The sequence below is a fragment of the Chiloscyllium plagiosum genome, chromosome 31 (genome assembly GCF_004010195.1).
Source record: "Chiloscyllium plagiosum isolate BGI_BamShark_2017 chromosome 31, ASM401019v2, whole genome shotgun sequence".
Classification (NCBI taxonomy): Eukaryota; Metazoa; Chordata; class Chondrichthyes; order Orectolobiformes; family Hemiscylliidae; genus Chiloscyllium; species Chiloscyllium plagiosum.
This window is the reverse complement of record NC_057740.1, coordinates 37751855-37774522: the sequence shown is the minus strand read 5'-3', so window position 1 is coordinate 37774522 and position 22668 is coordinate 37751855. Positions and strand designations below refer to the sequence as shown.

The 22668-nt window shown below is 42.5% G+C and overlaps 1 protein-coding gene across 2 annotated transcripts in view; it reads right to left on the bottom strand.

The window, feature by feature from the left end:
• Positions 1-22668, bottom strand: part of LOC122565433 (insulin receptor-like) — a 260534-nt gene that overhangs the window by 205440 nt on the left and 32426 nt on the right. For both annotated transcript variants that reach the window (XM_043721409.1, XM_043721410.1), the window contains exon 2: positions 13653-14201. In XM_043721409.1, coding sequence (XP_043577344.1) covers positions 13653-14201 — 549 coding nt within the window. The remainder of the gene's footprint in view (positions 1-13652; positions 14202-22668) is intronic.

The window sequence follows — 22668 nt, the reverse complement described above, 5'->3', positions numbered from 1 at the left end:
ACACAATATAAAAGATTATTGAAAGGAGAAGTCAAACTGGATAAAATGAAGATCAAGAGGTTTCATGTCACAAGGGGTTTACCACATGTAAGGTTAATGCCCCACAGCAAATATTCTCAAATGAATATTCCCTTTGAGATTTCATTCTTACTAAAGATCCTACATAAGCTTTCAGAAAATAAACGCAAGAGCCCAATTTACAACAGACAACATAGCAACAGTTAGAAGAATTTCTTTCAGAAAGACATGATCAACAAAAATTCAAAGCAATTCTTCTGAACCGGTCAATTACTTTACAACATCACAATCTCAATACTTTTCCATATATTTTTACAACATAGAATCATAGAGATGTACAGCATGGAAACAGATCCTTTGGTCCAACCTGTCCATGCCGACCAGATGTCCCAACCCAATCTAGTCCCACCTGCCAGCACCCGGCCAATGTCCCTCCAAACTCTTCCTATTCATATACCCATCCAAATGCCTCTTAAATATTGCATTGTACCAGCCTCCACTACATCCTCTGGCAGCTCATTCCATACACGTACCACCCTCTGCATGAAAAAGTTGCCCCTTAGGTCTCTTATACATCTTTCTCCTCTCACCCTAAACCTATGCCCTCTAGTTCTGGACTACCCCACCCCAGGGAAAAGACTTTGTCTATTTATCCTATCCATGCCCCTCATCATTTTGTAAACCTCTATAAAGTCACCCTCACAGCCTCCGACACTCCAGGGAAAACAGCCCCAGCCTGTTCAGCCTCTTCCAACAGCTCAAATCCTCCAACCCTGGCAACATCCTTGTAAATCTTTTCTGGACCCTTTCAAGTTTCACAACATCTTTCCGATAGGAAGGAGACCAGAATTGCACGCAATATTCCAACAGTGGCCTAACTAATGTCCTGTACAGCCGCAATGTGACATCCCAACTCCTGTACTCAATATTCTGACCAATAAAGGAAAGCATACCAAACGCCTTCTTCACTATTCTATCTACCTGCGATTCCTGACATTTTTTTTAAATCTTCAAAAAGTTAATATTGACAACATCCAGACTGGGGAAATACGCTCTGACTGAACTACCTAGATACCAGATGCCATCTCCGAACCCAATATTGTTCATCCACACAGGCTATAATCTGTTTTAGGAAATGTTCAACATACATTTAAGCGCCTGCACATCTAACTCCACTGCAAAAGGTCAAAACCCGAAAGGCTTAACGATTTGTCTTGCTGTAATCACAACATTGTTTATCCAGTTAATTCCAGTAAAAATACTGAACATATTTAGAAAAAGAGAAGGTTGGGTGAGATCATACTAAAAGGCAGCATCATTTAAATCATTTTGAACTACAAACGTGACCCAGACACACCCTCATCCACATACGGCTGTAGGCTGTGCATTCAGATTTCTTTCTATCTCTGTGGACAAGAGTAAGCAGCTGTTTTTGCTGAAGCAACAAAAATAAACTTGTCATTTTTATACTTAAATAAGGCTTTAGTCAAAATAATTGACTCGGAATTGCACACTCGTAATCTGGCACAAGTCAATGAAACTCATTCTAAATAACCACTTATTCACTTCAATTCTTGAGATTTACTCCCCTTCTCCCCCTAATTTAGATTACCCTCTCATTTAAACTAATCCTCAATTCCAAATCTGACACATTTTACAATGCATGAGCAGATACAAACTGAACTGTGGCCCAGCTGATTTGTACAATTGATAAGAACATCATTATGTGGTTTGATTGCATATTTGGCCACGCATGTCAGGGGATAACAAGTCAAATAAAAAGAACAGTTGTAGTCTCCCTGAATTTGGCTTCTGGTTTTAAGCTTAAAGTCAGCTTCTTCGTACTGGCGAAATACACCATACTGAAGCAAAGAGGAGTAATTCAGGAGAAATACTTGGCTTTATGCATGGGAAATCATGTTTCAAAAAGTTGATTGAGTTTTTGACAAAATAATAAACTCTGAGGGCAGAGTTGTGGATGTGATCTCTATATGGACCTCAGTAAGGCATTCAACAAGGTTCCCCATGGGAAACTAGTTAGCAAGGTTAAATCTCGTGGAATACAGTGAGAACTAGCTATTTGGATAAAGAACTGGCTCAAAGGTAGAAGACAGAGGGTGGTGGTGGAGGGTTGCTTTTCAGACTGGAGGCCTGTGACCAGTGGAGTGCCACAAGGATCAGTGCTGCTTCCACTACTTTTCTTCATTTTATATAAATTATTTAGGTGTGAACATAAGAGGTATAGTTAGTAATTTTGCAGAAGACACCAAAACCCGGAGGTGTAGTGACAACAAAGAAGGTTACCTGAGAGTACAACATGATCTTGATCAGATGGGCCAATGTATTGAGAAGTGGCAGATGGAGTTTAATTTAGGTAAATGCGAGGTGCTGCATTTTGGATAGGCAAATCTTAGCAGGACTTATACACTTAATGGTAAGGTCCTAGGGAGTGTTGCTGAACAAAGAGACCTTGGAGTGCAGGTTCATAGCTCCTTGAAAGTAGAGTTGCAGGTAGCTATGATAGTGAAGGAGGCGTTTGGTATGCTTTCCCTTATTGGTCAGAGTATTGAATATAGGAGTTGGGAGATCATGTTGTGGCTGTACAGGACATTGGTTAGGTCACTTTTGGAATATTGCGCTGCAATTCTGGTCTCTTTCCTATCAGAAGGCTGTTGTGAAACTTTGCAAGGATGTTGCCAGAATTGGAGAATTTGAGCTATAGAAAGCGGCTGAATAGGCTGGGGCTGTTTTCCCTGGAGCGTCTGAGGCTAAGGGGTGACCTCATACATGTTTATAAAATCATGGATAGGATAAGTAGACTCCCTGGGGTGGGGGAGTCCAGAATTAGAGCGCACAAGTTTAGGGTGAGAGAGGAAAGATATAAAAGTAACGTAAGGGGCAACTTTTTCATGCATGGGTGGTGCATGTATGGAATAAGCTGCCAGAGGAAGTGGTGGAGGCTGGTACAATTACAACATTTATAAGGTATCTGGATGGGTATATGAATACAAAGGGTTTAGTGGGATATGGGCCAAGTGCGGCAAAAGTGACTCGATTGGGTTAGGATATCTGGTCAGCATGGATGAGTTGCACTGAAGGGTCTGTTTTGTGCTGGACGCCTCTATGACTCTAAATAGTGAAACTGTAGAAATTCTGATTGAACAAATATTTCGACATTTTTTCCTAAAAAAAAGGAACATTTGAAAAATATCTAAAATCACCTTAAATTATTCCGACAAAACATTAACGTTTATGAATTCCTAGTATAGCAAAATTATAGTTATTATACAATCAAACGAGGCCATTTGAACCATTGTCTCTGGACTTGCTCTCCATATGAACAGTGCATCAAGTGCATTCCCCCACCCCTCCCCACAACCCTTGCACATTCCTTTGACTAAATATCTAATGTTCTTTCTCATACCTTAAATGAGCTTGCCTCCACCCCACACACTGGCAGAGGATGCTGGGCAAAATTTAATTATGCAGGCCTTCCATACAATATCTTGAGACTTTTTAAAATGCTGCAAAATAATGATCACAATTTGTACCTTGTAAAAAAAATGCTCCAATAATTGGGGGAAAACATCACAGTGGTTACAACTAACTTATGCCACACATCCCAAAACAAGGTATAACAAGCAATTCTTTATAAAGAACTACTTCATTCTTGCATTGTGCTGGCACTGTATCTGAAAACTGTTTCTACAGTGAAACTTGAATCGCTGTGTTTGTTTTAATGTAATCCGACATGCTACTTAGACACTGTGGTTCACCACAACCAGATTTAATTAACTGGCCTGAACTGAGTCAATGGCTGTATTTAAGGGAGGGGAGTTTGCACAAATTCTAATTATTCATCAAGAGATTTGACTGACTGAAGCCAAAACTGCAAACCTTTAAATAAAAAATGAAGTAATCCAGCTAAATATCAATTAACTTTCAAGATTTTTTTCCCTGACGAAACTTGCCTCTTAATTTTTTTGTTTTAGAAATATCAACAATTTTGGACTGCCTTAACTCTCCCATGTGCTTATCTGGGACAAAGAGGTGTAAACAGTCACGCCACATCGGTCAGATCCACTCCCTTCTCACCTTCCTCACTCGGCTATACCTCTGACCACAACAATCAAACTGGAGTTAGCAGAAACCTTACAGGGAAGGATCCAGCCTTAGAACTGGGCAGACTCCTAGGGCACTGTGGTAAAGTGTAAATCAGAGATGGGCAATCGTACATATCTTCCAAACGCACAATTACAACCACCTGGAAACCAAGGGTGTCAGATCCAGGGGATTATCACCACCTGCAAGTCAAACTCCATCCCAATTTGGAAATATATTGACAATTTCTTCACTGTCACAGAGTCAAAATTCAGGGATAGCCTCCCTAACAGCATTGTAGGTGTATCTACACCCCATGAATTGCAACCGTTCAAGGCAGGTCACTGTCACCCTCTTAAAGGCAATTTGGGGGTTTGGACAACCCACATCCCATGAATGAAAAGAGAATGCACCTGTTCTGCTTCCCTCCCTTCTGTTCCCCTGCCTACTCCCTTTGTGCATGGGCTGCAGTCTGCTTTTCCTCAAAATTCTCTGCAATTTCTAATCCTGAAAAGGACAGACAGGTTCTGCAGCCAAAAGCAGACACACCCATCTCATTGATATCAGGCAGTAAATAGCCACTCACATAAAAGATTATTTTTTATTCACTCTTTGGAACGTGGGCATCGTTGGCTGGAACAGAATTTACTGCCCATTCCCAGTTGCCCTGGAGGTGATGGTTCTCAAGAAGCCGCCTTCATGAACTGCTGCTGCAGTCTGTGCACTGTAGGGTAGGCCCACCATGTCATCAGAGAGGGATTATTAATACAACCTTCAAATGCCTCATTTCACTTTATGAGCATTAAACAGTATTGTAACTTAGATGGAGGAAACAGTGATTCTGAGTTCATTTGAAAAAGGGGTCCCTTCAATGGAAGGAGTTTGGAGAATTGCTAGACTAGAAGATTGCTGTCCATTCCTCAGTCCCAAGGTTTTATGGATTTCAACTGGTATTCCAGTGACACCTGGACAGGTACTGTGCAAGTAGCCACTTTCTTCTTCCAATTGGAGAGCTTGTAATGGGAGCTAGGACACTAAATGGCCAACTTGTCTCTTTCAGTTCCTCAAAATTCTTCACATAAAGACACATTAACTCAAAAGGAGTGATGCCCCCAATGAGTTGCACACTTTGTGCATCATCGCAACTATTTATTATCAACAATTGGGATGCCTGAGAATCTAAAAGAATGTTTGGTGGCCATTCTATGATTAAGTACGTGTTTTAAAACTGACCACACAAAGGAAGGTAACGCCAAAAATTATTAACGCCAATTTTCATGGTGGATTTCCATTCAAAGCAGATAAAAACATGAATGAGATCCCAGAATCCAGTCGAAAAAGGAATCACTGCTCACCAAAGGGTCTGTTTCTGTGCTGTATGGGTGGGTTGCGCTTCGGCGGGTCGGTGTGGACTTGTTGGGCCGAAGGGCCTGTTTCCACACTGTAAGTAATCTAATCTAATCTAATTTAGTTTCTTGCTTTATTCTTTGCCTTTCCAAATCTCGCCTTTCTTCACAAACCTTGGCCATCCAATCAACAAGTCACTCAACTGACCAGGGAAGGGAAAGTGAGGACTGCAGAATGCTGGAGAGTCCTTGGTCTGATAAGTAACTACACTGCAACGATGCACAGAGTTGGCTCGGCCAGGTGGCACTGGAAAAGTACAGCAGGTCAGACAGCATCTGAGGAGCAGGAGAGTCGACATTTCGGGCATAAGCCCTTCAGCAGGAATGTTCTGGCAGCAGAGAACGCATAGTTAACATTTTGGATTCAGTAACAGGCTGGGGCTGTTTTCCCTGGAGCATCGGAGGCTGAGGGGTGACTTTATAGAGGTTTACAAAATTATGAGGGGCATGGATAGGTTAAATAGACAAGGTCTTTTCCCTGGGGTCAGGGAGTCCAGAGCTAGAGAGCATAGGTTTAGGGTGAGACGGGAAAAGTACAAAAGAAACCTAAGGGGCAACGTTTTCATGCAGAGGGTGGTACATGCATGGAATGAGCTGCCAGAGGATGTGGTGGAGGCTGGTACAATTGCAATATTTAAAAGGCTTTTGGATGGGTATATGAATAGGAAGGGTTTGGAGGGATATTAGCCAGGTGCTGGCAGGTGGGACTAGATTGGGTTGGGATTCTGGTCGGCATGGACAGGTTGGACCGAAGGGTCTGTTCCCATGCTGTACATCTCTATGACTCTATAACTCTTCTTCAGAATTGAGCTCTGAATAAGGGTCACTGGACTGGAAATGTTAACTCTGCTTTCTCTCTGTTAGTAATGTTGAGTTATATTTTTTAATTCCTGATGAAGGACTATACCTGAAATGTCGACTCTCCTGCTCCTTGGATGCTGTCTGGCCTGCTGTGTTTTTCCAGCGCCACACTTTTCAACTCAACTGACCAAGACAACACTATGTGCATCATTGCAATGTAGTTTCTAATCAGACCAAGCAGCAAAGTAGCTTGAGATCTACTTCAATTCTGGTCTGAGGTGAAGCTGTTCAGACAGGTGACATTGATTTGCTGGGCATTAATAATATTGAAAAATAAATCCAAAAGAACTGCAGGTGCTGGAAATCAGAAACAAAAACAGAAATTGCAGGGAAGACTCAGTAGATCTGGCAGCAGAGAAAGCACAGTTAACATTTTGGATTCAGTAACTCTTCTTCAGAGTTGGGTTCTGAAGAAGGGTCACTGGACTGGAAATGCTAACTCTGCTTTGTCTCCATTAATAACGTTGAGTTGTATTTTTTTCTAAAGAAAAACTTTGGAGATCACAAATATTCCTGACTGCATTATTTTCCTGAAACTCATGTATTTCATTGAGATTTATTTCTTGTTGCGTAAGAGAAGATGTCCCTCTCTTTTCACAACATGATCTGCAACAGTGAAGGATCCACCGAAAAAGCTGACAGACGGGGAGTTCCGAGACTTTAACATAGTAACAATGAATGCGTTGTCATAAAATTATTAATTACCCAGTAAGCAACCTCTACTCAAAAAGCATGCACAGAGTCCCTTCTGGAGAACCAGCTTTGCAACCTTAAAGTATAAATGGTTGCCACTCATACCTTTGCTCTTGATAAGTTTTATTGTAACACTAAAAAACTGCATTATTAATTCACATAAGATTAAAATTTCAGTATACTACGCTACTTGAACTTGGGAAATGTTTTACTAATGTAATATGAGTCTTTGTTTCATAGACTGCAAAGAGAGAGCTTTTCCTTTTAAAACCAATACCCAGGGTGTCTGGAATCGCCCCACGAACAACCATCAGCCCAACAATGAAGATAAAATAAAACTGCTGGTGCTTTCATTTATGGTAAACCAATCATAAATGTTGGCCAGCTAACAGACAAGCATCAATACTAACCTCCACTGCAAACAAGCAATAAATAACGCTTTACCCAAACAGCATAGTAAACTGCTCATTCTGTAAAATGAGTACCCACTTAGGCTCAAAGAACATATAAAGTGCAAAGCACCAAGTAACCCAGTGCAACTCTGATGTATTTCTTGCTGCCTTGCGTGCCGTCGTCAGACGAGAGACTATTCTCTGGGGCCCCATCTGTCTATTCCGGTTGATTCAGGTGAATGCTGATCATCCTGTTGGCATTTTTTTTCTCAAAAGGAGCAAGAGGGATTTCCAGGCGCTCTGGCCACACATTCTTTCATCAGCCAACACCACTAGAAACAGATCAAGTCATTCATCTCATTGCTGTTTTTGGTATGGAGCTGTGCACAAAATGGCTGCCGTGTCTGCCTACGCAACAACAATCACAGAATTCGTAAGTAAATGGTAGCATATGAAGTATTTTGAATTTTCAGAGACATTATAGAATCTCAGGTTTTTTAATATCATCCTCCGATTGAAAAATGAGAAGTTTGTAACAAAGGAAACTTATTGCATACAATAAAAAAGCCAGGAGGTGAGCTACAAATGGAAGCAACATGTGGAAACGACATTGTGCCATCAATGTGATGGTCTGACACCTCCACAAAATGGTGAAGGGGGAATAAAACAGCTGAAGAACAGTTAACTGTATAACTGCTGGTGTTAATTGGCTGATAGTGCTGCGGCAGGATACCAGTACAGCAGTTTAAAAAATACTGACAGCCAATGCCACCCACTTACCCAGTTCAAGTCTGGCACAACTCCCATTTTGTTTTCTGTGCAACTGAAATGTCACAGCCTTATTCAGACCATTTTACCTCAGTTGCAATAAGAGATGTTTTCTATGCTGCCTGTTCAGCAAAAGGCCACCGAATGCTCTTACATTCTGTGCTAGTGGAGTGCTTAATGATTATGGTCGCAGTTATATGTTAACCGTGCACTCTACAAATTAATGGCATAAATGTCAATGTAACTTTGGAGCCACGCCCTGATCTGTTTCTCCCTTTAGTGACAGAGGGACAGGCAAGCAGAGACAGACAGACAGACAGACACACACACACACACACACACACACAAAGGCTCCCACTGGCACTGCATACAGCACTAATTTGACATAGGATTGTCAGGTTTTAAGCAATCCGCCTGGCCTCTTTGGGGGAGCGGTCTTTCTTCCCATCCAAACCTCACGCCTAGCAAAAAGTGGTCATATTCAAAGGCAGGAATAAGCACAAAAACTGAGCTAAAGATATATGCAAACTGGAACAGGGCACAACTCGCTCAGTTCTCTCACGCTACAGCTTGATCCTGTGGCACTGCAGTGGACTCTCAGGTTGCAAGGAAACACAAACAGCAACTAACACCAGACTCAGGGCTACAGTTTCAAGGGGGACCCCACTCTCTTAAGCATTTTAGGAATTCTAGTGATTTCCAACATAAAAAATGCATTTTTTTTAAACTTGTGCTTAATCTCCACCCAAAGAAAAACAAAGAAGAAATCTGAAACATAACTACGGCTGTAGCATGATTAAAAGAATTTACTAGTTCAATACTGTCAATAGCAAATAAAGCAACATGGCTTTAATTGACTGCACATGGATAATCTGCCTTTAATTTCCTTTGTTGTCAGGCAGCCTTCCCCTCCTCCATGGTCTATTCATTATACGCTATTCAAGCTATATACGTGGCTTCAAAAAAAAACTAGCCCATCAGTTGAACACATTATTATATGGTTACATAAACCTCACTGACTGAAAAACATGCTAGAAATCACGTGGGCCAATGTGGAACAACAGTTTCTCTCCCAGCCAGAGCCTTGCGCAATAAGTTGTTACCAGAGGCTGGAGGGGGGAGTTGCACAGTGGGCTCACAAGCAACAGGTCATACAAGGAGAAGTATTTGTTAGTTCTCCATTACCATCTCCCTTCAAATACTGTATCAAGTGCCCACTTTAAAAAAAATTGAGGGCCTACACAGCAGCACGTGAGAATCACGAGTGACACATATGAAACTTTCTGCAGGATTCTGGTCCTGTCTCCAACTCCGGACCTGTGATCTATTTTGGTTAAACATCAAAACAGAGACAGAACGCAATCACTCTTATAAATATGGACTCTCTTTCGAAACAAAAAGCTCAGCTAAAGTTTACGCGTGCTCAGCAGGGGCCAAGACTGTACGTGTAAACTCAGCTTGGCACCACACAGCTGCACATCACTGCGCATTCAGGACAAGTGGCATGGGGCAGCTACCTGGACAGCAAAAGACTGATGCTGCTGGGCTCTGATGGACTCATAATATCCAGACTCACGCCGTCATTTCTGCGTTGCCAAGGCAACCATTTTGCAGCAAGACAAAGCTGACAGTGCTGTCACACACTATCGACAGACAGTCCATAAAACCGCTACAGCAAACAGTCAGAGTGGTCAGTGGTGTTCTACCCAAACCCAAAAGGTCATTGGTTGAAGCTCCCTTGAAGCAACTTTTGAGTGTGCAACTCAAGTGCAGAACTGAAGTGTGAGACAAGGGATTGCTACGTGGGAGAAGATGCACTCTCTCAGACAAGGCTTCAGATGCTTTATGAAACGGTCTTAGGCTGTTTCACTTGTAAGGCCAGAATTTATTGTCCAGCCCTCTTTTTGATTTTTAGAATAGAATAGAATCCCTACAGTGTAGAAACAGGCCCTTCGGCCCAACAAATCCACACCGACCCTCCAAAGAGTATCTCACCCAAGCCCATTCCCTATTGTCATAGCAAAAAGTATCGTTTTGCGTGCTAACCAGACAAATCAAACATTAAGTACGTACATCAGGGTAATAGAACAGAATGCAGAATATAGTGCTACAGCTACAGTGACAGTGCAGAGAAAGATCAAGTCTAATGTAGGAGAGATCTGTTCAGTAAGTCTGATAATAGAGAGAAGGAAACTGTTCTTACAACTGTTGGGACATGTTTTCAAACTTTTGTGTCTTCTGCTTGATAGAAGAGAGTATAACCGGGATGGGAGGAGTCTTTAATTACATTGGCTGCTTTCCCAAGACAGTGGGAAGTGTAGACAGAGTCAATGGAAGGAAGGCTGGTTTGCACGAGTCTGAATACTATGTTCTCTCTGGTGATAATGCCCTCAGGATTTCAACCTAGCAATGGCAATGGAATGATGTCCTATGTCCAATTTCAATGTGGATTGAAAAGGAAATTGAAAGTGTGAATTTACTAATGCACCTTACTGTCCTTGAATTGCGGATGGAAGAACATGCAGCTTTGAAAGGTGCTGTCGAGGAAGCCTTGCTGCACTGTTCTGTAGTCACAATGCCCTGGTAATGGGGGCAGCTTATGAGATCTGGAGGCAGCCTGTTTTGTCCTGGATGAAGCCATGTTTCTTGAGTGTTGTTGGAGCTGCAAACACCAAAGCCCACTGACAGTATTCTATCACACTCTGGACTTGTGCCTTTTTTCCCCTTGATGTGGGCATCACTGGCTGGGCCATTATTTAGTGCCAAACTCTAACTGCCGTGGAGGTGGTGCTAATAAGCTGCCCATTTGAACAGCTGCAGTCCTTGGTATGTAGGCACATCCACATTTCGACCCTGTGACACCAAAGGAATGGTAATATATTTCCAAGACAATAGACAATAGGTGCAAGAGTAGGCCATTCAGCCCTTCGAGCCTGCACCGCCATTCAATATAATCAGGATGCTGTGTTGATGGTGGTCCCACATATCTGCTGCCCTTTTCCACAGGTAACTGTGGTCCTGGGTTTCGAGGATGCTGCCTCAAAAATCTTGGTGAATTTCTTCAGTGCACCTTACAGATAGCAGACACTGTTACTACTGAGCGTTGGTTATGGAGGGAGCAAATGTCTGTTGAGTTGGTGCCAATAAAGCTGACTCCTTTGTCCTGGATGGTGTCAAGTTTCTTGAATGTGGTTGGAGCTGAACTCACCCAGGCAAGAGAGTAGTATTCCACCATTCTCCTGACTTACGTCTTGTAGCTGATGGATAGTCTTTGGGGATTCAGAAGCTACAGTCACCACAGAATATGAAATGTTTCATCTGCAGTCACCATGGCATTTTTGAGATAGTCCAGTTAGGTTTTTCGGTGGCCTCAGAATGCTTAAGGAAGGGGACACCACAATTGATAAATCACCAAATGTTATGCTTTCTGATGTCAGAGGTGATTATTTCCAGGCACAAAAGATATTTTGTCAAGCCTTGCTGCATACAAGCACAAACCGTTCCACATCAGAGAAATTGCAAATGAGACTAAACACTGAATAATTATCAGGAGCAAACTCTTCTATTTCCTTGAGTGACTGTATAAGACCAATTCACATTATTTGAAATCAGGAAAATTCTCCTATTGTCAGTCAACATTAATCTCTCAACAAAATATTGCCAAAAAAAATTAAGCAGTCATTTAACGAATTTCTTTTGTGGGATCTTGCTCCCTGAGTCACCAGCATTATGTTTTTACCAGGATGGCGACCCTCAGGTTAATTATGGCAGCTTTACCATACACTTTTAAAATAATTTATGGGGTTCTGGAATGTTCTAAAAATGTGAAAGGAAGTAATACACAATAATTTCTTTTCTTTCACGCAAACTATTATTACATAAGACCAATGTATATCTTTTGAGTTCTTCCATTTCAATTTGAAATCCCAGTGCTGCTAATATGAAACATTTGGGACGCAAATGCTTATCTTGTGTTTAGCAAAGGCTGCAAATGAAAACAAACTCACATCAGTGGAGCACACTACATACACACACACATGTATAAGAAGTGAGCTCCACCAAAATCTGAAATAGAGATAACAATTTTTCCACTTTACATAAGGTGCTGAATCAAACGGAGAGCACCACAACCCCATCTCCTTGGGTTCCATCTCTAGTTTCCCACATGCAGTGGGCAAAGCAACAAACATACATCAGCCATTACTTTTTAATCAGCTCAGTGGAAGGACCAGTTACATTAATTGCAAAGTAATCAAACTTCTATCAGTCACAGTACATTAGCTTCACCCTGATCCTAACAGCTCAATGCTGGACAGGAAATGAGCAAATATCATAACCATTCTTGATCACTGCCAACTGAACCCAGCTGGAAAGTGCCACCATGGGAGAGTGGAGCAACATGGTCAGCTGTGATGCCTTCAGCAGTGGAACAGCTTGTCCACATGTGGCTACCTGGACCCACACACACCATGTTGGTAGTGTGCAGTGGTGCAGAATCTGATCTGTTCACTCATTCCAGAATTCGGAATTACATCATGACTGACACACAGCCTTTCAAATTCCCTTTCCCCATGCTCTCCATTTACCCATACCCTTTTATACGCTTAAACAACAAATTCTTAGCCTAAGCCATTTTATCAGTTATTTTAGGTGCAGAAATCTGAGAGCTCAGTCAAAGAAAACTAAGCCTTGCCAAATAATGCAACTATATGCTTGGAGGTGGGAATATTGAAGGTGTTGTCTGGAATATTGTAACCCAGAGCTTCCCAAAATCTCTCCCAGTGAAACTTCATCTTTAAAACTTCAAACTTTATGAGCTATCAGAGGAAGTCTTATTTGGAGGTGGAGTATAACAATTGTCAAGTAGCGGAAGGTTTCAGGGGTTGAGTATGAAGAGAGCTGAAAAGGGGACACGATTTCTCGAGAGAGAAAAAAAAATATCTACGGACACAGGCTTTTTCTCACAGGTCGGTGCAACATCGAGGGCTGAAGGGCCTGTAATGCACTGTGACATTCAATGTTCTATGTTCAAAATGTTCTGCAGCAGCAACCGGGTCTCACAGAGCAGTCCATTAGGCCACACCTAGCAGCTGAATAAAATCATGAAGATTTAATGAGGCTTTGCAGACATCGGAAAGCAGACTGAGCTGCACATCAGCCACTTCTGCCTCCAAGTTAGTGACCTCAGTAGGGGAGGGGAGGGGAGGGGAGGGGGTCGGGGACTCAGGTTGGGAAACCCTGCTGTAAGCCCAACACCTTCAGAAGAGAAGGGAGTAAATAGAGAGATGTTTTGAAGCATCCTTTTGTAACCAACTGATTTTAGATTTTACTGCTCCTCGGATGCTGTCTGAACTGCTGTGCTTTTCCAGCACCACTCTAATCTAAACCCATGGATTTAGTCATGTCAGCCTACCTCTTTGGCAGTGTTCACTTGTCCAACATCGATGGTTAAACTGATCATTGAATACCGTCTGGGGACAGTTGCTTTTCCCTCTCAAGGCACCTGGACACACGTCACCGCACTCTCTGTCGTCTTTATTGGACTTTATGTAATTGTCCTCCACTGAGTCCAGAATCTTCGACCAGTCAAGGGTGGAGAGGTAGCAGAGCTCTGGGTTTTTCTCAATCCTCACTGCGCCCCGGGTGATGTTCACCAGGTTGTACAGACCAATCTCTTTGAAATGCAGCATCTCAAAGATTACCAGAGCATAGTTGAAGAAAAGCCTTGTCCCACGGATCACAGTCAAGTTCGGGAAGAGATCTTTCAAGCTCTCCAGGCCGTAGACGCGGAAAAGGAGCAGGTACTCTGTGATCATTGTGAGCTCTGGGAAGCTCAGACCACGAAAATCCTCGGTTTTGGTGCCAAACATCAGCAGGATCTGCAGATTTCCCTCAATGACGGTGCAGTTTCTCAGCTGCTGCAAGTGTGTAATGTTGTTTCGAATGTCTATGCTTTGACAAACTGTGGAGGAAAAGAAGAGGGAGAAGGTTAATGCTTATGGCAATGTGAAACAATGCACAGCATAAAACCATTGTTTCATACACAAACAAAAAAATCAACAATTCATATTAAATCTGAGGTTCTACTCCTTCAAGAAATTTCTACAGAAATTTAAGATGGGAAAATAGGGAATTGGAATTAACAAAATAAAGTGTTCTATTGCCAACGGTTGTCAGAGCAGGCAAAATTAATCTGGTTTGCTTCTGCGCTAGTGTTGCTAACCATGTTTGAGAGGAAAATTACTGACCAAGGCAGCTACAACTAAAAATATTCTTTTTAAAACATACTTTCAACACAAGCAATTTTCACTGATAAAGCACCTTTAACAAAGGTGAATGTGCCATGGAGCTTCACAAGAGCAATTATTAACAAAATTCAATACCAAGTCACATCAGCAAATTCAATATAGGTGTCCAAAGGTTTAGGCAGAGGTATGTCTTAAGGAGCAAGTGAGGACTGCAGATGCTGGAGATCAGAGCTTTATGCCCGAAACGTCGATTCTCCTGTTCCTTGGATGCTGCCTGACCTGCTGCGCTTTTCCAGCAACACATTTTCAGCGATGTCTTAAGGAGCACCATGAATGAGGTGAGAGTGGAGGACAGGTTTCGGAAGAACATTACAGAGCAAGGTCCAGGCAGCTAAACGCACAGATACCCATGACAGAAGTACTTAAAATCGAGGAAAAGGAAAGTTTTGCTGAACAAAGAGACCCTGGTTCATAGCTCCTTGAAAGTGGAGTCACAGGTAGATAGGATAATGAAGAAGGTGTTTGGTATGCTTGTCTTTTTTGGTCAGAGAATTGAATACAGGAGTTGGGAAGTCATGTTGTGGCCATACTGGACATTGGTTAGATCATTTTTAGTATACTGTATACAATTCTGGTCTCCCTGCTTTAGAAAGGATGTTGTGAAACTTGAAAGGGTTCAGAAAAGATTTACAAGGATGTTGCCAGGGTTGGAGGGTTTGAGCTATAGGGAGAGGTTGAATAGGCTGGGGCTGTTTTCCCTGGAGCATCGGAGGCTGAGGGGTGACCTCAGAGGTTTATAAAATCATGAGGGGCATGAATAGGGTAAGTAGACAAGGTCTTTTCCCAGAGGAAATTAGAGGGCAGAGATTTAAGCTGAAAGGGGAAAGATTTAAAGAGGACCAAAGGGCAACTTTTCATGTAGACGAAGTGGTGGAGGCTGATACAATTACACCTTTTAAAAGGCATCTGGATGGATATATAAATAGGAAGGGTTTAGAGGGATATGAACCAAATAGGGAGAAAGAGGAATTGGGAGAGAGAGAGCAGTTGAACATGTGGCTACAGGGATGGTGCAGGAGGGAGGGATTCAGATACCTGGATAATTTGGGCTCATTCTGAGGTAGGTGGGACCTCTACAAGTGAGATGGTCTGCACCTGAACCAGAGGGGTATCAATAGCCTGGGGGGAATATTTGTTAATGCTCTTCGGGAGAGTTTAAACTAATTCAGCAGGAGGGATGGGAACCCAAATTGTAGCTCCACTATACAGCAGGTTGAGAGTAGTGAGGTCATAAATAAGGTTTCAAGATCGCAGGAGTGTATCGGAAGGCAGGAAGGTGGTTTGAAGTGTGTTTACTTCAACGCCATGAATATTTGGAATAAGGTGGGTGAACTTTTAGCATGGGTTGGTACCAGGGGCTTCGATATTGTGGGGATTTCAGAGACATGGATAGAGCAGGGATAGGAATGGTTGTTGCAGATTCCCGGGTTCAGATGTTTCAGTAAGAATAGGGAAGGTGGTAAAAGGAGGGAAGTGTGGCATTGTTAGTCAAGGACAGTATTACAGTTGCAGAAAGGACAATTGATGAGGACTCGTCCACTGAGGTAGTATGGGCTGAGATTAGAAACAGGAAAGGAGAGGTCACCCTGTTGGGAGTTTTCTATAGGCCTCCGAAAAGCTCAAGAGATGTAGAAGAAAGGATTGCAAAGATGATTCTGGATAGGAGCGAGAGTGACAGGGTACTTGTTATGGGGGCCTTTAACATTCCAAATATTGACTGGAAGCCCTCCAGTTCAAGTACTTTAGATGGGTCAGTTTTCGTCCATTGTGTGCAGGAGGGTTTCCTCCTAGCTACTTTTCCACCTATCCACTCCACCCTCTCCTCCCTGACCTATCACCTTCATCTCCTCCCCCACTCACCCATTGTACTCTATGCTACTCTCTCCCCACCCCCCACCCTCCCCTAGCTTATCTCTCCACGCTTCAGGCTCTCTGCCTTTATTCCTGATGAAGGGCTTTTGCCCGAAACATCGATTTTGCTGAAGCTCCTCGATGCTGCCTGAATTGCTGTGCTCTTCCAGCACCATTGATCCAGAACAGGATATCGATAGGCCAGCAAAAGGCAAGGCCACACTGGATTTGGTACTGGGTAATGAACATGGCCAGGTATTAGATTTGGAGGTAGGTGAGCGCTTTGGTGATAGTGACAACAATTCAGTTGAGTTTATTTTAGTGATGGAAAGGGATAGGTACATACTACAGGGCAAAAGTTAAAGCTGGGGGAAAGGCAATTATGATGCGATTAGGCAAGATTTAGGATGCACAGGATGGGGAAGGAAACATTTAGGATGCACAGGATGGGGAAGGAAACTGCAGGGGATGGGCACAATTGAAATGTGGAGCTTGTTCAATGAACAGCTCCTGCATGTCAATGATAAGTATGTACCTGTCAGGCAGGGAGGAAGGTGGTCAAGCAAGGGAGCCATGGTTTACTAAAGAAGTTGAATCTTTTGTCAAGAGGAAGGAAGCAGTTTATGTAAAGATGAGACTTGCAGGCTCAGTTAGGGCACAGGTTAACCAGGAAGGACCTAAAGAGAGAGCTAAGAGGAGCCAGGAGTGAACATGAGAAGTCTTTGGCATTTAGGATCAAGGAAAACCCTAAAGCTTTCTATGTCAGGAATAAAAGAATCTCTAGAGTAAGATTAGGTGAAAGTGAGGACTGCAGATGCTGGAGATTAGAGTTGAATGCTGGAAAGCAGAGCAGGTCAGGCAGCATCCGAGAAGCAGGAGAGTTGACGTTTCGAGCAAAAGCCCTTCATCAGGGAGAGTAAGAATAGGGGCCATCCAGTCAAGGATAGTAGTGGGAAATTGTGCGAGGAGTTCAAGTAAAGAGGAGAGACACTAAATGAATATTTTTCGTCAGTATTCACACAGGAAAAAAAAAATGTTGTCAAGGAGAATACTGAGATAAAAGCTATTAGACAAAACAAGAACAAGTTCATTGAAATATCCTCTATTTTCACATTTTCCAGAATTGCTAAGTCCCTGGGTCGGATGGGATTTATCCTAGGATTTTCCAGGAAGCTAGGGAGGAGACTGCAGATCCTTTGGCTTTGATCTTAATGTCGTCATTGTTGACATGAATAATGCCAGAAGACTGGAGGATAATAAATATTGTTCCCTTGTGCAAGAAGGGGAGTAGAGACAACCCTGGTAATTACAGACCAGTGACTCTAACTTCAGTTGTGGGTAAAGTGTTGAAAAGGATCGTAAGAGATTGGATTTATAATCATCTAGAGAGGAATAATTTCATTAGGGATAGTCAACAATTTTGTGAAGGGTAGTTCATGCCTCCCAAAACGTATTGAGTTCTTTGAGAAGGTGACCAAACAGGTGAATGAGGGTAAAACGGGTGACGTGGTGTATATGGATTTCAGTACGGCGTTTGATAAGGTTCGCCATGGTAGGCTATTGCACAAAATATGGAGACATGGGACTAAGGGTGATTTGGGGGTTTGGATCAGTAGTTGGCTCGCTGAAAGTAGCCAGAGAATGATAGTTGATGGGAAATGTTCATCCTGGAGTTCAGTTACTAGTGGGGTACCATCAGGATCTGTTTTGGGTCCTCTGTTATCTGTCATTTATGTAAATGACTTGGACTAGAGCATAGTAGGATGGGTTAGAAAATTTGCGGATGACACTAAAGTCTATCGAGTTGTGGACAGTGCAGAAGGATGTTGCAGGTTACATAGATAAGCTGCAGAGCTAGCAAATGGTGTTTAATTCGGAAAAGTGCAAGGTGACTCACTTTGGAAGGAGTAACAGAGCACTGGGCTAATGGTAAGATTCCTGGTAGTGTAGATGAGCAGAGAGATCTGTGTGTTCAGGTGCACAGATCCCTGAAAGTTGCCACCCAGGTTGATAGGGTTGTTAAGGCGGCTTACGGTGTGTTAGCTTTTATTGATAGAGGGATCGAGTTTTGGAGCCATGAGGTCATGTTGCAGCTCTGGTGCGACTGCATTTGGGAATATGGCATACAGTTCTGGTCACCGCATTATAGGAAGGATTTGGAAGCATTGGAAAGGGTGCAGAGGAGATTTACCAGGATGTTGCCTGGTATGGAAGGAGGGTCTTATGAGGAAAGGCTGAGGGACAGAGGCTGTTTTCATTAGAGAGAAGGTTGAGAGGTGATTTCATAGAGCCATACAAAATAATCAGAAGGTTAGGTAGAGGGGGGAACAGATAGGGCCTTTTGACTTGGATGGTGATGGCTAGCCCGAGGGGTCATTGGATAAATATCTGGATGATAATAGAACAGTGTAGGTTAGATGGGCTCCAGATTGGTTTCATAAGTCGGTGCAGCATCGAGGGCTGAAGGGCCTGTACTGCGCTGTAATGTTCTATGTTCTAAATGCTGGCAAATGCAATTAGATTTATTTCAGATATCTGGTCAGCATGGAAGATTTGGGTCAAAAGGTCTGTTTCTACGTTGTATATCTACATGACTCTAAGAGGAAGAGTTGAGGAATGTGAAGAGTTTAGAATGAAGTTATAGAATGAGGGAGGGGCAAAGTTTTGAAGGGATTTGAAAATAAGGTCTGGAAACGAAAAGTTTAAGCATTGCCGGATCAGAAGCTACTCTAGTCAGCAAGCACAAGGAGTGATGAATAAACAGAACTTGCTGTGATTTAAGAAATGGTCAGCAGGGATTTGGATGAGCTTGTTAACTCAAGCAGCATGGTGAAAAACTGGCCAAGAAAGCATTGGCTTGGAGATGTCAGAGGTACAATTTCAGAATTATAAACACTCCAAGATGTCTTGTTTGTAAGCTTCTCCACGGTGGCTGAGTAAAAAGCAAGACAGGTAGATTTGGGTAACTTCACAATCTTTAAAAAGTACATGAATGAGCATGTTAAGAATCATTTCATTCAAGGATATGGGCCTAATGCTGGAAAGTGAGACTAATGTAGATCAAATGCAGCTTTGGCAGTATGGATTTGATGGGCCAAAGGGCCTCTTCTGTATTGTATTTCCATTCACAGTATTTCCTGTGACTACAGGATACCTCAAACATCTTGCCAACCAATGTTTAAAAGGGTAGTCACCACTATAACGTAGGTTGTCACAGCAACCAATTTATGCATAGCAGCCCCTGCAAACAGCAATATGATAATGACCAGACAATCAAATCGGTGATGTCGATCAGAGTGCCACCGCAGAATGCCCTCTGTTCTTTGTCACAACAGGTCCATGAAATTTTTTAGGAACATAAGAGAGAACAAATTGGACCGCAATTCAAGGTCCCATCTGCAAAACACCAATTCCAACAGTACTGTACACCCTCAGCATCTGCAGAACACGTCAGTGTTGATTTTGGTGCTAAAGCCCCACTGTGGGTCTTGACCTCGGATCCTTGTGACTCAGGGGCAGCATTACCTTTTCAAGGCAGCAGGTAGCAAAGTTACCATCGTCCTACTGGACCACAGAGTTACTCTTTCATTCGAGAAAAAGATGACGAGTGGTGAGTTTGACCTGACGGTCACCACACCTCAGACAAGGGCAAGGTTCAAAAGGTGTGACCTTCATGGGAACCTCAGCCAGTGTCAGAATTGAACCCATGCTGTTGGCATCATTCTGCATCACAAACCAGCCAACACACATATATTACAGCTCTGTTAATCCACTCCTTTTTTTCCCAATTCTCATAACCGCACCCCACTTCAAAAACACCTCCTCAAAATTCATCTTTGCAACTCAGCATTTATCCTTTCCTCTGCTATATTAGTACTAATTAGGCTCAAGCATCTCCTGATATTTACTGAGAATGATGTTGTATAACTGCATATTGTTCCTAATTTTGTACCAAATATAAAGAGCTGTATCAGGTCAGCTCAAAAGTAGCACCTTCACTCATCCCTGAAGATCATGCATTCAAATCCCACTGCAGAGATTTGCTCATATGATCTAAGGCAATACCACAATGCAGTACTGAGGGAGGGCTACACTGTCAAAAGTGCCACTTTCAGTTTACAGGTTAAAATAATTGCTCAGGGAGCTATGAAAACCAATGACAGTATGAATAATTCACCCAACATTTTGACTGACATTTATCATTAAATCCGTAGTGTGTGGAAGCAGGACATTCGGCCCCTCGGGTCCACACTGACTTCCACCCACATTCTATCCCTGTAACCTTACTAAAACCTGATGAATTGGTTATTTACATCACTAGGATTGGCCGAATCTTGCATGCAATTTGGCAGCCACAAACCAAACAATATTACACATCAAAAAGTGATTTATTGCCATGATATATTCTAGTATACGCAAGGACATGAATGACACCATAAAAAATTCACAGGCAGTCTAAGTTTAAACATAAATGTCCAATCCATGATCCACAGCTGGGCCAGATGGCTGAAAACTATTAAAACATTTCTGTGTGTATAACACAGTTAATCACTTGAACCAACTAGCTCATATGGAAGTAATGACTTGCTGTACACAGGAGGCCATTCAGCCAAACAAGTCTACGATAGATTTTTTTTTAAGATTATGTTCCCTACAGTGTGGAAACAGGCCCTTCGGCCCAACCAGTCCACACCGACCCTCTGAAGAGTAACCCAGCCAGACCTATATCCCTCTGACTAATGAACTATCACTATGGGCAATTTACCAGGGCCAATTCACCTGACCTGCACATCTTTGGACTGTAGGAGGAAACCGGAGTACCTGGAGGAAACCCATGAAGACAGGGGGAGAATGTGCAAACTCCACACAGACAGTCACCCGGGGCTGGAATCGAACCTCAGACCCTGGTGCTGTGAGGCAGCAGTGCTTTCTCTAATGAGCAAGCCTCAATGGAGGTCTCAATCTCCCATTCTTTTATGTATAATTAAATTCTACAATTTAGTTCCTCCAAGACCTGTCCATGCTATCATCACTGCATCTCTAAAACATGCATTTGTATAGCAGCCTTTGACACAGTTTTAAAAATAGATGCCAGCAGATTCACAGCCATGTTATCGGTCACACTGGTAATTTTCCTCACTGCGACCGAAACTAAGTTATAGTTAATGAGAAGAATGTGGGTTCAGCAGATGCTCGAAGTCAAAAAGACAAGCTGAAAATTGAGGAAACACTCAGCATGCATAGATGGAGAAAAGAAGGGCTAATACTTCATGTCAATGATCTTTCATCATAAGCAGGAGAGATGTTACAGATGATATGTATCAACTAAACTAACTTGGGAATGATACGCTACAGAATGCCAAATGGAGGGAATGTGACAGCTTTCTCCAAGACAGAGCACATTCCTGCTCCAGGTCAGGTCTAGAAACTGTCTCAATCAGTAAAGTTGAAGAGAGTCTATAAATCAATCAAAGTTTCTCATATTTTGTATGGGGTGGGGGAAGCTGGGGGCTTGGGAGGGAGTTAGTCAGGTGGGGATTAGATCATATTTTTAAGAAGTTACATCAACTGAATTTAAAGTTTCTTGAACTTTTTCTCCCATGCGTCACAGATTCTAACTTGTCAACTGCAGAAAATCTCTCAGCTTTCAAACCTGTGCTTGATTTTTACTGAACATATGTTGAACCTATTTCCCTGTCAAAAGTCCCAACAATATTAAAGGGTGGAAGGAAAGGTAGATGGAGCCAGAAAAGCATGTTAGAGAAATCCCCCAGTAACTGACAAAGTGAAAAATGCAACCCCAGTAAGAGAGAGGAGTCAAAGGCCATTTTGCCCCACAAAGCAAATAAATTTGCCTCTGGACAGCTAAAAATAAACACACTCGTGATTAAATGCTAAACATTCAGAGTCACAATGCTCTGGACACTGTGATAGCGGGGAAGGATGAATGGGTCAGTTGGTCTGTCCCTGCCTATCAATTTCACATGTTCAAATCAAAGTTGGAGAGGAGCAGACCTCTCCATATCCTGCCCAACATTCCTGCTTCAGCCAGCTCAATTAAAGAAAAACAGATTAACTAGTCATTTATCTCACAGCCAAGTCTGGCGTCTTGTTTTAAATAAATAGCTGCAGCGATTACTGTAATGCAAACACAATGCAAATACTATTTATTAAGTCAATCAAAAACCAGGACACTGATGATTAACATGCTTATGTCACAGATGTGCTCAGGTGACCCAGACAGATCCGTGTGCGTCAAACTAAGGCACA